We start from the raw sequence: 16,978 nt of genomic DNA, 5'->3' as shown, positions 1-16,978 counted from the left end.
TTCGCACGCCGTTCGCGACCAGCGAGCATCACCAACAGTCGTGATCTAGGGCCTTCTATCACCATCGAAGATCAATCGTGTAGTCAGGACAGAGGTTCTAAGGGGTTCACGTACGCAAACATACGACAAAGAGAGCTAGTTTGACTACAATCGTCTTTGCTAAGTGCACAGAAAGCAGGCACAGCTTCACAAACGACCACTACAAAAGAAAAAAAAACTCCAAAGTTGTCTCCATGCGTGCGCACGAACGTGTAGTGCATACCTTTCGAGGCATGTGCACGACACAGTCAGTAGTTCACCGCGTTGTTCACCGGAGGAAGCTTCACGGAAAACAGAACAAAAGCAATGAACAGTAGTTTCAAACACTCGCCGCCACTCGTAATCGCCTCATATCTCGCAAGGCGGAACAGGCTTTAGAAGATAACGCCACGCGTAATGAGAAGCGAAGGCGCAGTCCTGAAGCGCCCACTTACAATCCATCGAGTCCTCACAAAGATGGCACCGAGCGCGCATCGTACCTTTTCGGCGTCTACTAGCCCGAAACCTGCCCAAAACCTTCCAGAAAGCTTCCACGACTAAATTGTCTTGGAAGCGTCTGGCGACCCTCGGGCTCCCCGCGGGTCGCCAGAACGTCCAACCCGAGAAAAACGAATTCACCCCGCCGCGGTGGTCTAGTGGCTAAGGTACTCGGCTGCTGACCCGCAGGTCGCGGGTTAGATTCCCGGCTGCGGCGGCTGCATTTTCGATGGAGGCGGAAATGTTGTAGGCCCGTGTGCTCAGATTTGAGTGCACGTTAAAGAACCCCAGGTGGTCAAAATTTCCGGAGCCCTCCACTACGGCGTCTCTCATAATCAAATGGTGGTTTTGGGACGTTAAACCCCACAAATCAATCAGAAAAACGAATGCCAACCGGGAATGCGCCGCGGGGGGTGGGGGGGATACGGAGCAGCCCGAGAAAAACAAGCGCGCTCTGGCTGTCTCTGGCAGCCCGCGGGTAGCCAGAAGTCGAAGAGCGGGAGTGGGGCTCGGTGGGAGGGTGCATAACGTGTGAGGATGGCCGCGCAGTTGTGTTTGCGGATGGTACTGATGACATGTCGCTCGATGTCAAGCTCTGCTGCACCGGGGCTGAACCTGTTGTTTTCCTGCATTGAAAAATTGCGTTCTGTTATACGCCTTTCCTTGAAATTCGTTTTCATTGGTCCAATTTGTATGCAAGAGCCGTGGGGAGACGCCGAGCGTTAAACATTGTTAGTCACTTTTTTTTCTTCGGGCAGGGTCCATGCTCCTGAACATTTGAACGTTTCTAGGTTCGGCGGATTTTGCCAGGGGAGGCATCATGTACTTTGGGTAGTGTAGAAACACTGACGGCACAACATCTGCTTTCAGTCTTTTTATCTTTAGTCCCGGCTTATAGTCGGTAGGAGCAAAGTGCACACCTTCGACCTGTCATTTGGGAGCCAAACTTTATTGCCAATAAGATGATGAACACTCAGTTAATTATTTTGAATAAAATACAAATCTTTTTGATCTTTTCTAAGGAGTATATCATGCAATTAAAAGTTTATACCATGGTGGCGAAGTGAATAAAACACAGTTATAAAGTTAGCGTATGACTTCACCTCGTTAACCATGTGACACACGTAACTGGCTGAGATACATTCGCACTAAATAAAACGGATGACCACAAGAAAGAAGACAAGGACACGCGCAACTCACAACTTTTCATTAGAAGAAAAGGTTTCACACATATGTCCTTTTGTCATGCATGCGCGTAGACGGGTAAACTAACACGTTTATATCAGACGCGGTAGCGCATAAATTCAAGTTCGAGGTCTAACTAAGCGACAGAGGATATATATATTCACTTATGCAACGATCTCTGCTCTTTTTGGTAATGTAGTGAAGCTACCAAAGCAATCTCGAAGAAGCTGCTTCTTCCCACAATGGGTGTGTTTGAAAACCACGTTGCATAACCACATATAGTCACATGGCTTCCATATGCACACCATTGTCATCTTTCCGTTTTTTTCTAATAGACAGTTGTGAGTATAGCGTGTCGTCTTTTACTTTCTTGGGGTTGTCGGTTTATTATTTTTTTTGCGCCAGTATGCGTCTCAGCCTGTCATGCACCACCAACCAGCCCAGCAACTCACTCCTTTAGAGACACGTAGTCATTTGCAACACATTACATTTTCAGCATGCCAGACAACGCCTAATTGAACAGAGTTACCTTTTATAAAAATCACTTTGATCCATTTTCACGGACCTCGATCACTGGAAACTCATGAAAAGTCACATCAGGAGTCTTCCCTAGCCTTGACTCGCAGAAAGGCACGCAGCACACCACCATCGTGATGGTTCATTCGCACCAAGAAACCTCGCTTCCCTGGTGTACAAACTGCACCTGCCTGCACGCCTCTGTCGCAGCTCGGCACGCACAGACTTTTATTTTTTTTAAATCGTACAGAGTGTATGCACGCGTAAACATTGCTGATTTTCTCCCAGTGTCACGCGAGCAGAAGACAAAAAGAAAGTGCGGTGGATCATGTTTTGGCCGTCAGCAACTGGTGTGAATGGGGTAAGTTGTAACGCCACAGGGCACCTAGTGGTAGCCGCCAATACAAGAAAGGGCGTGCTGGCGCTTCGCTCGCTGGGCAGGTCAGTAAAATACAGTAGGTCGTGCACATAACAACGCCGCCATTGTGCCTAGTCAATATGGCCGCCTAGATGTGATTTCCTCCACCCTTTTCGCATAAGGTCCGTTCGATTCGCTTGCACCACGTGAACCAGTTCACGAGGTGCTGCACCTTACCATTCGTTTCAGCGGTGCAGCAATGACGACCGCTGAACCCTGCCATTCGTTTCGAAAGGTGCAGAAGAGGTGCAGCACCGGTTCACGATTTTTCTGCACCTCCTCCGCTGACGGTGCCGGCTTGGTGCAAGCGCGCGTGCAGCTGAGCAGACGACGCAGCACTTAGACGTAGGTAGCTTAGGCGCCGTACCCGCCTCTACAAATGCGGTGTGTTTTGCCAAGATGTTTGCGACTCATAAATTGTCCGCATGTGCGTTTCGCCATAGGTCAGTGTTTGCTGAATGGTGTAAATTAACCGAAAAGAAATAAGGCCAACACCTTGTCGGCACATCGTCATTTGTTTCGGGTGTCGTGCTGTGCCTGCACCGCTGAACTCACGCTGCACAATTTCTGAACTTCGCGTGCACAGCCGTGAACCGGTTCCTACCGGTGCAGGTGAATCGAACGGACCTATAGCATGCCGGTACTAGAAGTGGGCAGCAGAGTGAACGAGGCGGCCGCGCCGCATCTCGGCTAATTCTCCAGCGGGTGACAGTAGCGGCGGTGCTGTAGTTTCATGGTACTGAAGATCGTGGGAGCGTCTGCATTGAAAGCGCGCGCACCCGAGCCAGCGAAAGCGTGTAATTGCTCGTTTTCAGCGCGTTTAATGCGTTTCTGAGCCTTTATCAGTGGACGCACCTGCTACGCGCCAGAGTCCACGAGTAAATATGCAGGCGCGCCGAAATTGCGTCGATATATTCACTGTTTCAAGAGCCTACCGACCCAGGAAAAAAATGTCAATCGAAATTTGCCCGGATCCGCATAGCTCCTTACTCAATCAGCGCTTCGAGCTCCGTTACATCATAGGTGACTACTGGCGAACTACAAAGGAAAGAGAAATATCAAAACTATGATTAAATCATGCGCTCGTTTTGTCAGCAGTCTCTACGAAATCCAGAGCACAGTGTTCCTCATATGAGCCCATATGCTCTCGATTGTTTCACGAGAAACCCGAGTGTAAGTAACGTTGTCACAACATTAATTTGTGACGACTCTTTTTTATCATGCCAGTTTTGTGGAAAATAATAATTATTGCTTTCCGAAAGGCTTATTACATATGAAACTTATTAAAAACAACACTCAAACATATTAAAAAGTGCCAATTGTATATATAGCCTATCTGTTATTCTGCGTAAATTCATTGTAACCAGTTCTCATTTTGTATCGACAGCTTAAATTATTCTGCTCTCTAAATTTTATGACGATGTTTCGTATTATAAGCGCAGTTCTATTAATAGGCGTCAAAAATATGGGCAGGCAGTGGTGCATCTTGTTTTGAGAAATTTACCTTCCTTGTATATGTAACACACACACACACACACACACACACACACACACACACACACACACACACACACACACACACACACACACACACACACACGCGCGCGCGCGCGCGCGCGCACACGCACACACACGCACAGTTTCCTAAAATTAACTAGAGGGCACTCTGGCGCTGCGATCGTTCAGCGTACATGGGAATGATGGGTGGTACACACATTCGCCTGGTCTTCGTACTTGCGGGCGGCAAATCGTGCTTGCGGCTTCGTTTATTGCTGTTTCGGTTTTTGTTTTGAAAGAAAGATTAAACCCTTTTAACTTCGTGAGCCGATTTGGCAACACCACCTAGACTATTGACAGTCTGGGTGGTGTTGGATTTGGAAAGTAGGTCTAAAAAATAAAATGGTGAAGTGCAAGCGCTGAACATTTGCTAATACTTGTTTTGTAAGAAAACAACTCCAAGCCACACGAACACACACGGAGGCAAAAGCAGGCCAGAAGTACGAATATTAGGCAAATGGGTGTACTACCCATCATTCCCATACTCGCCGAAGCGCCGTGCTATGGTGGCTAGAGGGGGGAAGTGCGACGGGCAAGAGCGGAGGGCTGAACGAATTCCCGATGAAAGATGGCGGCCACACCAGGAGGCGCTACCTGCGCCGTAGGTGCTTGCGGCGGTATTTGCCTGCTTTGCGTATGGCTGCTAGACGTTGGTTTCACTTCTTTCTAATAATCGCTTATACACCGCGCCCGTGCTGTTAAAGGCACTACGTGTTTGTTTCGCTAAGAAGCATGTGTTGTAAGTTCTGAGCGGTGCTAAGCAATAGAAAAAAAAAACAAGAATGCTTTTAAATCAGACGGAGGTTATCATATTTAAATGTTTCCTAATATCGGTTTCCTTTGACATGTTTAATCTGCAACAGCGTGCAAAACTAGGCTAGTTGGTTCATCTTCATGGTAAAAGCAGCGCAAAAGTATGGCGAGAAGGAGAACGACAGAGGACAGGCGCTAAATTTTCAGCGCCCGTCCTATGTCGTTCTTATTATCGTGTTCTTGTTGAGCTGATTTTACCATGTTTATAGTCTAGTTCAGTTGAAATTAACGACTTGCCGACTTTACATTTCACAAAGAGGGAAAAACACTAAACTGTTTCCATCATTCATAGCGAGTATATTGGCTGCAGTGCAGTGCGTTTTTTTTTTAAATTTTCTCTCAGTCCGTACCCCCCCCCCCCCTTCATTTCCTCTTAATTGTAGGGGCTTCCCTTCGGCGTGAAATCTTCGAAGCATTTACGTTTTCCGGCTCCTTTTCCTTGAGAAACTTGAAGTGGAGATTGGAATGCTGCAGCTGGAGGCTCTTTGATATTGAACATTTTGTTTGAATATTTTAGCGATAGTTCTATCTATGCAAGATCCAATGATTTCTGTTAACTTACGGCTTTAGATGCATACTAAATACACGCAAGGGAAATGGTAAAACATGTTTATTTATCACACATTTGTCATAACATACTTCCATATCACGTTAAGAGGTCAAATTACTTGACCCTCCTTAACTTCAAGTGTTTCTGGCGCTCCCTTTGGACACTCCTGTCTTTGTTCAAAGATTTTGTCCAGAAGTGCATACGCGTGAGCAGAAAAAACTGGACTACTTTTGCGGTCAGTTCTTTGCTGTGAATTTCGCAGCCAACTCTATCCAGTTTGATACCTGCCAAGAACTGCATGAAATCGTGTATGCTGAAGGAGTGCAACTTTTCAGCAGAAAAGTAGAACGTAAATGTATCCTCCAAGGTTTTCACAAGTTCGGCCAGATTGTCACAAGGATACAGCAATCCTCCTTTGTCGAATTCACAGACTAATTCACTGTTCGGTTTGACAATGGCTCCTGATTTCTTGGTGGCAAGAGTGGAAATGCACTCGTTGCAAGAGCTTTTTTTGTTGAAATTTTTCGCAACATAGCCAGCAACGTAATAAATGAGATGGCTGTCACTTTTCTGAACGGCGTAGCTGCTGTGGTCACCACTTAGAGACTGCAGTGTAGACAGCCCCATCAACATCTCAACTTCAAGCATATCTTCGATCATGTCTCGTATGCCGAAAATGGCATCACCTGTGGCTGGTGATGAAGTGTCAATGAGAGCTGTTACTAGCTCTGCTGGGGAGTTCCCACCCTTTGGTGGTCTAGCAAGATTGTAAAAAGACAAGCAATTTACAGTCACTAGGAACTGCCCGGGATTTGGATGGTCATTAGTACCAGAATATTGCCTAATTATTCCGAAAACATTCTCTAGTTTGTCCTGGCTGAGTCGGGCTGTTAGCATGTACCTAAAGCCGAGAGACTTTGTCAAGTAGGTAAGAAGTGAAAGCGTGCTACATAAAGTAACACGCAAACCTTCTGCAGTGCTCTTACTCACGAATCCCCCACCAGCTGTCTTTGCTGCTGCTTTCCAGTGATCCATAAATAAAAGGAACGCCTCGAGCTCAGCAACTTTCTCTGATGATGGTCTGAGCCCCTCTCGCGGGCACCTGGACGTCATCACAGCTATTAGTCGACTCATTCGCTTTACAAGCTCCACTGTGGGCATTAGTTTTGAACGAGAAATCTCGTCAATGTCTGATGCGAACAAAAACATGCCTTTCTAAACTTCATCACTGAACAGTGTGAACGCCAAGTTAACTTTCATTTTCTCAAAAGAATTGGGCCGAATGTGCACTCTCGTAATATGTGGCATGGCCTTCAGAGTTAAAGAACTTTTGTCTTTCTCCCATGCTGCCTCAATGTCCTCAACACACGCACGACCATCTTGAGTGGTGAACCCGGTGCTTACAAATGAGTTGCGAACACATTTCACTAAATGTGGGAAGTCGGAGCAGAAGTGAAGCTTTCTGGAGGGGTCCACAGGGTGGGTAACATTGCAGGTGGTCTTGACTGAGGATGCTGAAATAAAGAAAAAAGAAGCAGTCAGCATCTCTGCTTTTCAAACCTCACTGTTCTGGGAATATATCGCTGATATTGAGATGCATATATATTGTTTCACGTGCCCCATGCACATAGCAGGCATGTTGAAATTGGCCACAATAGAACAAATAGTTCTGTTTCATACCGCCAATTCCAAATGACCTCCACATGCTCCGATTCCAGGTCGCTCCATCACAGGATACAAAGTCGACGAAAAGTCCGGCTTGTTCTGACAGTAGAATGGCCTCTAGAAGAAGCTTCGCCAGCATTTCTGCTTTGATGTTCCCTTTGGATGAAAACACTCCCAATATCTGTGTCCAGTCACCTGCACAAAATCAGTCATATAGTTAGACTCATGTTTATAGCAAGACAGCTGCCTGACCTGCTAAGTTGTTTCGCACAAAATTGACAGGCTTTCTTGCACCTTACACAAGTGCAATTCGCTATGCTGACTAGGCACTCTCAATAAACGTGACATCTAATAAGGAGCCGACTTGAAGTTCTTCATTAATTTGGCAAAGTGAAAGTGCTTTTATCAGTAAACATGTGTTGGCACACAAAATTGATAACGCTTCCTCACCTTGAAAAGGTTGAAACATCATCACCATCCCATGGTCGGCTGGAGTCGTCCGATCTTCCTCCTGGGTGAACTTTCCGAGGTCAACGAAGCCTTCCACTGTTCCTGGAAATAAGTTAAAAACGAAAAACTGATTGCCTCCGCAGTATAAAAACAGGCCCTATACTGGGCAAACGTGGTGCATCTTCAGTGATCTGATGCTCGATTGAAGAAATCGTAGCGCTTACCTGCTGCACTGACGTTGAAATGCTCAGCCAACTTCATCTCATCGAAGATGATGCCTCCATGTCTACTGGAGATGTCCATATCTTTAGTCTTGATAGCAAGGGCGTTATACTGCTTTGTTAAATCCAAAGCCACTTTTGAAGCGGCGAGTATAGCGCTGGAGACACGTCCTGCTTGGTAATATAAGAACTTTTTGCTTACGAAGCTGCTCGTATAGTTTAGGACTACGCATCCGCAGAAGTACACACTCCAAAATCCATTCCTTCTCATACAACATCCCAGATGTTGATTTTCTTGTAGCTGCCTCGAAGCAGGCCCTGACAGCCATTTGTTGCTTTTCAGGCAAACTTTTAATGCGAGCGCCCAGCACCTCGTCGGCAATTTGTTGATTTGCCTGCCGCATCGCTGCTAATTCGCGTTCTGCATTCAGCAGCTTCTTCTGAGCAGTACGCAAGCTGCGGCGTGTGTTAGCGAGCTTCTTCTGACGTTTGTACATGCCCCCGCTACGCCGCTTTCGCGACATTTGGTTTTGCACCAGTTTTCTGAGGTATTTGCAGTGTATGCAGAAGCCACTCTCACACACATAAGTACACTTGGCAGAAAAGTAATTCCCAGCAAACAATACATACTGTCCTTGCTTTTCCGGTCTCGTGCCGCAGCCTTGACACAATGCAAGTGCATGTGTGCTGTCGAGCACCGACTGCGCTTCTTCCGGCGAGGAGACGGTACACTGTAAATGTAGTTTGCCCCTCAAGTATACAAAGCAACACAATGAGTTCTGTTGGCTGCTATTAGCTTTGAATTTCACAAACTTGGGCAGCAAGATGTGGTCCACCTGCTCGCCCTCGAGCTCACAAACGCCGTATAACGCAGAATCACCTTCACTGCAAAACGTTAACTTGTTCCATGTTTCGTCAGGTAGACGGAGGTTGCCGCACACCCTTTGAACTTCGGCGTCGGCGTGAACTGCATCAGATGTCTCCACCTCGGGAAGAACATTGGGATCCTCGTGCTCCTGCTGCTGCACGTGTGCTTCGGGCTCTTGCCTGCTGACAGAGTTCGGCTTTTGCCGTTTTTCAGCAGTTCCGCGCTGCTCACATATATTTCTGTCCTTTCTTTTCACGGGCGCTTTTTTGGTAAAGTACTTCGGTGCGTCTGGGAACAGCGTAGGCACCGCATCTTCTGATAAACGCGGACAATCGCGGGGTATCTCGACAACCTCACCGTTTATAATGTGGCGGTATGTCCTTTCGATGAAACTGGCGTCGAAATGCCGCTCGCAAACGACACTGTCTCTCGTCAGCTCTTTGTCAGCCCGCTTAATATTTCGAGCCCATTGCTCTCGCCTCGAGAGATCCTTCGGGGCTTTAAAGACGGAAAGCTTCTCCGAGCACGATCTATACCCGCCTTTACAGCCAAGGACGAAGCATGTACTTGCACGACTTGACGGCATGGTTCGCAGAACACATGGGTAAACAAACGACAGCGAGCGCGTAGCATCCGAACAAGGTGACGGCACAACACAGAGAGAACGAGCGTGCCAAAGCAAGCGTGGCGAGCACCTACTACTACACCAGCGCCCCTTGCGGCGGCCAGAACTTTCATTGCGTTCCGCGCATCCCTCTCCCATGGCGGGGATACAGCGCCTGTCACACTTCCCCCCTCTAGCCACCATAGCCGTGCGTTGCAGCTCCCTTAGACACTAGCGCCAGAGTTCCCTCTAGTGTATATTAGGAAACTAATATACACTACTATTTTTAGGCGGTCCATTTTTCGTCAGTATACGTTAGACTTGAACTAGTTTTGAGACCTCATACTCGAAAAAGTGAAATCAACAGTGCGCATTTGTAGAGACACGCTATGTTCCGCTTTGCCAACTGTAAACTATTGGCGCAGGGCTGCCCAGGATTTCTTTTTTTTTTTTTTTTTTTTGAGGAGGTGTGGTGTGTAGCAGAAAGCCTAACGGTCGCTGCGAATGCCTTTAACTATTTTAGTATACCCTGAAAAGTTAAATTACCAAAACATTTCATGGTATAGGGGGTTCAGATTCCCTTCCTCTCCCCTTTTTTCTTGTGGCTTTCTGGTTCTGCGTGCGTGTGACACAGTATTTTATTTTAGGCAGCGTCTTCTGCGCCACGCGGTGCAGCAGCCAGACCCACACAAAAGTGGCTTTTGCGTCGCACGAAAGTGACGTCACTTTAAAAATTATTACCTAGAGCTATTTAAATGTATAAATGATTGACGCGTAATGCATTAAACCTACAAATATTTTACTAAGCAGGTGTTTAACAAGTCAATCCGCCCACAAGTGTTAATTAAACCCATAAAACAAGTATGTTAAGTACAGGGGGCGCCATGGGCGCTGCGGCTGCGAAAGGTAAACAGCGCAAAATGGTAGTTGCCTGCGATGTGTGCTGGTCACAGAACACCTACCAACTCCGGTGAAATCGTGGACATGGCCTAGGCCGCCCCCAAGGAGGGCCGGAGACGCTGTGTCGTCGCTGCTTCATGTGATGGCTAGATGCCCAGTTGAACCTGACGGCTGTCGCTAGCACGGCCGTCCACCGCGCCGCAGTTTTATCCGAGTGTGTGCGCCATAAATTTTCTTAGTATGAAGTGCGGATTATTGTTGTTGGACGTGCTGCATTTTATAGATTGCAATTCCAGGCGTGGGGCTGCCAAAGGTGATAGTGTACTTGCTGCCGAGTTTCGCTTGTCGCGAAAAACAAGGTCTACGATGAAATAAATGCTTTTGCACAGTTCACGTGTGACTGACCTGACGCACATGCATGAAACCCCAGTGCGTCTGCAAATTTTTCTTACGATGGATGGAAACAACATTCTAGTAGTGTTTTTACGAAGCGTGTGATCTCCAAAGGCCAAAGCTACTGCATTGCCGGCTGTTTTGTTAAGTGCGAACACGTACGGCTGTTCTCATCTGTTGCAAACGTAAATGCTCCCGTGCTGTCACAGGCCGTGCGTGTTATTCAGCAAGGCAGACAAGCTGCTTTGTAGTTAGATGGGCTAACGCCGTCGGCACTTGCCCTTAGACATGGTTTATCAAGTGCTGATTGCCTAGATCATTGCGGTGGCACGTCAGTACTTTGAAGCGCCCTGCTGGTTACCTCGTCAGGTAATGGTACACTGAGCGACATAAAAAGTTATCCTGAGACTGCCTTGCAGTGCGCCTTTCTGCCATCAAAACTTTCATAAACCATGGAAATAAATATTCCTCGCGGCTGTGCAGGAGAAACCAATGCAGGCAGCTGCATTTGAGTTTTTCGTGTCTTTTTGCGTCTCGCCGATTAAAAGCACTAATTTGCAAAACACTTTATCAAAACAAATGTAGGCAATTCTGCGAGAGTCATCAAACATCCAATATTAAAGGGCCTGTGGACAGGACCACTAGTAGCATTAAGTCAGGCTGACGGGAGGCCGATGAGAAGGCGCAAATGTTAAAGCAATACCTGCGTGAACAAAAAAGAAAAAAGCTACATCAATAGGGCACGAACTACCGACCTCACCAGATCTCAATGTGCCGCTCTAACCAACTACGCCACAACTGCCCAGTGACTCGGAATGAATAACAAGCCAGTTATGTATTGTTGTCACGCTGGACCTAACATTTTCTTTTTTTTACTCTTACGTTTGGACGTATTACTTTATTTCCAGATCTACCTTCCAGACCTTCATTACTTCCAGACGTACCACTAGACACTCCGACTATTCAAACAAAACGCCGAACCAAAAAAGTGAATGACGTCACTTCTGTGCGGCGCAGCAGCCGTTTCTGTGTGGGGGGTGGCTTGTGCGCCACGCGGCGCAGCAGTCTCTGCCTTTTTTTTTAATCTCATTTCATCTTTCACCAGGGTTTTACTGAGCTCAAATTCAGTAGATGGGCGTGTCATACTTCGAGGGCTATGACATCATGTGTTAGACATGAATGATGGGCAGGTGCGAAGAATTCTGCATCAAAAAATCACGATGGAGGAGCCGAAGCGCATAGCAGTTTCTGCACGCAGCGCTCGGCTTTTTCAGTACTATTCGACTGCAGCCCCGCCACTGCGGGCAATGCGGAAGGGATCAGGTGGCGAGGCGTGGTCACGCCACTCAACACTTCTAGTACACTCTAGTGTCGGCTGGGCATGCCCTCTTCTACCTCTCCTGTTACTTTAAGATCGGGCAGCGGCTAACGCCACCTAGCCGTAGTACTTAGTGAACTAACCACTATATTTATCTTTTTTTTCCCTTTAAATAGTGAAGTTGTAGACCGGTACTTTGCAGTGAATGGATTAATTTTCACTCGTGCCTTGACTTCAGTCACCAATCAGATAACCTTCTTTTAGTTAATTCTACTCGCTTAACGTCTATTTTGCCCTCCCTGTCTCTAAACCCCAGTGCTTTGAAAAACTCTGCGCCATCATCCTGAACTATAGGGTGAAGCCCTTTACAGAACATTATCAAGTGTTCGGCAGTTTTCTCCTCCTCGCCGCATGCACTGCTTACCGTGTCTACCCCTTCGTATTTGGTCCGATATGTCTTGGTTCGCAATACTGCCGTCCTGGTCTCAAACTACTCCGAGTAATATCATAGATCCTTTCCTTGGCAATTTTCTGCAAAGCATTTCGATAGATCTCTAGTGCGGACTTCTTAATCATGCCAATTCTCCACATGTCAGTCTCCGTTTTCTTCACCTTCTTTTTAACTGCTACTTATTTTTGGTTTGGCCCCCTGCTGTTTTATAAGTATTTACCCGTCAATTTTCTGGTTTGCTTCCTCCATTTTGTATGGAGGAAGCGAACCAGAACTTCGAAGCGAGCCCTCAACTTCACTATTTAAAGGAAAAAAGAAAAGATAAATCTAGTGGTTAGTTCATTAAATATCACGGCTAGGTGGCGCTAGCCGCCGCCCTGTTTAAAGGGTACAGCCAGATCTAATCATCCATCTATCCGACGACGGCTTCTTCCGAAACTGCCGATAATCCGGCAGGCAAAGGATATCTAGAAAGCTGTGGTGGTGCCTACACCGTGGGTGGTGCGCCTGTCTGTGTGCCAAACATGGCCGGTTTGGCTAGACTCTCGTGCTCTGTAACAACGCTGTTCTCCAAAATATCCATTACAAGAGCTGCGACTGCCGCCACCGAGGCGAGCCTCCTGCGGTGCCGTTCAGCGACGCGTGTGTGCAGACGTTTCAGAAATCGGAAGGTCCTGTCGTGGCCTACCGACTACCTGCCGTTCGAGTGGTCCTACCCGGCGCCTCCTGATGTAATCGCCAAATGCGGTAAGCGCCTTGCAGGGCGGTCACCAGAGGCGCACTGATTTGAGCGATGTGCAGGGGACGGCGACTTAGAGCCAACCGACCCGACCTTGCCGCTGAACGGATTCGAACTGTCTGACGAACTGAGAGCGTAAGTTGCTTTCGGACGTTCTTTTGGGGAGTGCTTGAAATTGAGCGATAGCCAACCGATGTTTGTGGAGTCTAATCGATTGGCTGCTGTTTGAGACGCTTCAGAAAAGGCCGTGCGAGAGGCATTGGTGGTGTGCTCAACGCGCCGCACTTTTGTGTTCACAGGGCTTCGCCGGAAGTGAAAAAGGTTTTTAGCTTGCAGCTGGCAAGCCTGGTGAGCCTAAGCCCTCTCCGATACTCAGACGCTATTAACTTTTACTATTCACTCAGTTTTCTTTTTCCCTTAACAGAGGCAGATACACGAAGCAAAAAAGCAGAGATTTGTCAAGCTTTGCCAGAGGCATCCGTACGACTTTGATTCACTTGAGTATAAAGGTGAGTGTGTCCCACCATGCAAGCATCGTCTCTAACTTGCCGCACATCATTTTCAGTTGCTTACAAGACTTTTCTCGTGAGGAAGCTCAAGGAGCTCTACAACATGCAGCCAAAGGTTAGTTGTTTTCCACAGCACAACACGCAGCAGCCCCTAACAACATTGATGTTATTTGTTGTGTGCACAAGCTTGTGTCCTACAAGTAAAGTCAAGGATTCTATTGAGAAAAACAAATATTGATCAGATCAGTACTACAATTAAAATGTTTCTGTAGGGATTTCCATGCATCGAAGTCATCATGTTAGGCCTTGGATTAGTGTTTGTGTCGCCACTCCCGCAGGAACCCTGCAGTGTGCTGTATTTCATGACATGTGGCAACCTTCTGGCTTGCCCTGCTTTCACAATCATTCTATTCGATCTCCCTGGTTTGCATTTTGGCTGCATGTCGTATGAGGAGTGCACTTTGGTGCTGTACAAAGCATATCATAATTTTCATTGACGCAAGTTGTCGCAAAGTGCTTACTAAAAGACTGCTTATTTGTAGGGCTACGGAACACTTGCGTCTTGTGATTTGCATATTATTCAGCGCAGGGATCTGAAAGATGCGCTTGCCAAGGCCATCGAGGGACGGAACAAGGCATTCAAGTATCTGTACCGGTACGACCGCGAGCGCTTTCGCTCCGTTGCCTGCACGCTGCACGTCACGTATACTCCTGCCCAGCTGCACTACATCACGCAGTCTGTTACGAAGAAAGGCGAGCTCCGGCGACTGACAGCAGAGTACTGCACCCGAATAAAGCAAGACAAAATGAACGCATTCCATGAGAAACTCAAGGCTCAGCAGGCTACCTTCCTTGAGGAGAAAAGGAGCACTGAGGAATGGATCAGTGCAGAAACAGAAAGGCTGGGACTATCCGAGAATGATCTAAAAAGCACAGAGTACACGGGCATTTTTAGACAACCGACACACTGCTCATAATAAAATGTATGACATGGTTTTTCCTTTCCTTCATTATTGCAGAAATGTATCATTTATACTGCTCTCCTCTTGAAAGTTCAGTCGTATATCATGGAAAGAGAAATTGGTTTTGACAATAAAAATGCTTCGATTTGGGAAAAAAAAAAACGGTGGGTAGGGATGCAGTATTTATTAAACGAAGAGCTGCTAATTTCTTAAGCCTTTTGGACTGAGTCTTCATGAAAGCGACCATATTCCACAGGCCTTCGGTGGTACGCAATGGTGTACTAGATGTCACAGCGTAGCATGAGCTTCTAGTCTCGTGCCTACGCAAGGTGCTGCGGCGCTTGCATGGCCACTCGAGCAGCAATATGTGTGATCTTAGTAACATCCCAACTAGCCATTCTGGTGCCCAAAGACCCCGTAATTGGAAGCCACCATTGGACGTTTGGAACTGTTGGATATTTATGACTTCATAAGTGCACTGCCAAAGTTCCCGTAGCACTATTGCCTTTTCACGACCAATTCTTTTTCAGACAAATCCATGCACTGAAGTTCGATTTTCCTTGCAAAATGGCTTGTTTTGAGAGCCATGCCTCACTATTTTGTAAGCTGCCATATTGTATTTTACGTTGGCATGCCCAAATTTGACTTGTAATGGCAAGTTGTGTGGCCTCCAAAATTGGAAGTGCGCACAAGCTTCGAGTTTTAGAGGCTGTGTGCGATCTTTGGCTGGTAAAACTGTCTGGGGGACGCAACTTTTCTTTTTCAGTCAGTGTTGTCATTTAGCATGTGTTCACGATATGTCAACAGCCAGACTTGCGCAGTGATGAAAGTGCTGCTCCAAACATTAATGTTCATTAGTAATTGCTCCAAAGCTACTCTGAAATGTCTCCGAGAGAATGAGAGTTACCAACATATTCTTTGATCAAATCATAAAAGAATCTGTGTACTTTCCCAGTGTGATACTACTGTGCACAATTATGGGCTCCGATACCATTTTGTGCGATAGAACCGTTATATTGACCATGTAGGCCATTTGGCTGTTCTTTTTTTTCTCAGCTGGATATGCAGGCTAGTGTGGTGAAATGTGAAAATGAGCCGCATTGCTTTTATTTCATACCTCTTATCTACTGCACGTTCGACAACACTTATATGGGACTGCGGTTACTTCCAAAATTTTTTCGGTTTAATTTGATTTCTGCCTCAAATACTAGTATTTTAAGTTGTAGCTCATTTCACCGAACATTTTTGACAACCTGCCAATGTTTGCTTCATGAAATCTGCTGCGATTGTTGTCTGGTAAATACATTTCATTATAAAAATATTTACCAAATGCTTTGCTGATGCTCAGAACTCCAATTAATGCATGGTAAATTTAATATCTGCTCCTAAAACATTAGTAGCTGCTCTAAACTATCATTTCTACTCCAAAACCTCTTATGGCTGCTCCAAAGTATGCTCCAAAAAGTAAAAAGATACGTTCACCACTAAAGACATGAAAGAGGTCGATGTGATCATGTCGATCTCGCCACTCTTACCCAAACTGCCGAAGCAGAGCAGCTCCCGGCGTCCAGTTTGCCGGGAGCATGAGCTCTCGTGCCTCGACGTTCCCAGGGAGGGAGGGGGGGCAGATTTCGGGGCAAAGATGGTGAAAGCACACAAGGCCATTTCACCATTTTTGCCCCGAAATCTGCCTCCCTCCCTAGGAACGTGTCAGTCTAGTTTGAACAAAAACGAAACAACTATTTCTCCTTTTTGTATGAATAACTATAGAAGGGGCCAGATCTGGGGGCTCTCTCAGCCAGAGTCCCCCTTTCCTTACAAGTAATTGCTTGCCACCCAAGCTCACCAACAATGTCCCTCCACGACCTTCAGGGGCACGTCGGCGTAAGCCGCCCTATCCACCTCTTTTTTCTTCTTTTTGTACTCTTGAAATTTTAGTTGCTTTAATTGCCTTCTGCTGTCTAATTTATGTCTTGCCCAAACGTACCACACATGCACCACTCTAAGCGGGGCCTCTCCCACTCTCCTCTCTTTTGCTTGCTTCAGCTAATGAGACGAGAACTGTTTGGCACAGCATATGTCACCACTGTAAAACATCACTAATTTGTCGCTCTCTCCCTTTTCTTTTTTCCACCACCATGTCAATGCGGCATCTTCGCATAGAGTGGCACTTGTTCGCAAACCCTGTGAAGACCGGTCCAGCGGTCGAAACCGTTCGAAATAAAATTAAGACAACCGCTAAGTTGTCTCTCATATCTCTCTCTCTCTCTCTCTCTCTCTCTCTCTCTCTCACACACACACACACACACACACACACACACACACACACACACACACACACAC

General features: G+C 46.7%; 1 protein-coding gene and 1 pseudogene across 1 annotated transcript; one reads left to right on the top strand and one right to left on the bottom strand.

Annotated features, from left to right (window-relative positions):
- Nucleotides 1–7,853: 7,853 nt before the first annotated feature.
- LOC142817202 (uncharacterized) lies at nucleotides 7,854–9,377 on the bottom strand (annotated as a pseudogene).
- Nucleotides 9,378–12,837: 3,460 nt separating this feature from the next.
- Nucleotides 12,838–14,669, top strand: bonsai (28S ribosomal protein S15, mitochondrial). Its single transcript, XM_037426333.2, has 6 exons — nucleotides 12,838–13,172; nucleotides 13,227–13,299; nucleotides 13,464–13,512; nucleotides 13,589–13,673; nucleotides 13,730–13,788; nucleotides 14,258–14,669. Exons 1-6 carry the CDS (start codon nucleotides 12,950–12,952, stop codon nucleotides 14,648–14,650), a joined length of 882 nt encoding a protein of 293 aa, XP_037282230.2. The 5' UTR covers nucleotides 12,838–12,949; the 3' UTR covers nucleotides 14,651–14,669.
- Nucleotides 14,670–16,978: the final 2,309 nt, after the last annotated feature.

Source organism: Rhipicephalus microplus, chromosome 5 (genome assembly GCF_043290135.1).
Source record: "Rhipicephalus microplus isolate Deutch F79 chromosome 5, USDA_Rmic, whole genome shotgun sequence".
NCBI lineage: Eukaryota > Metazoa > Arthropoda > Arachnida > Ixodida > Ixodidae > Rhipicephalus > Rhipicephalus microplus.
The sequence above is the reverse complement of the archived record's forward strand: the minus strand, read 5'-3'. Positions and strand labels throughout refer to the sequence as shown.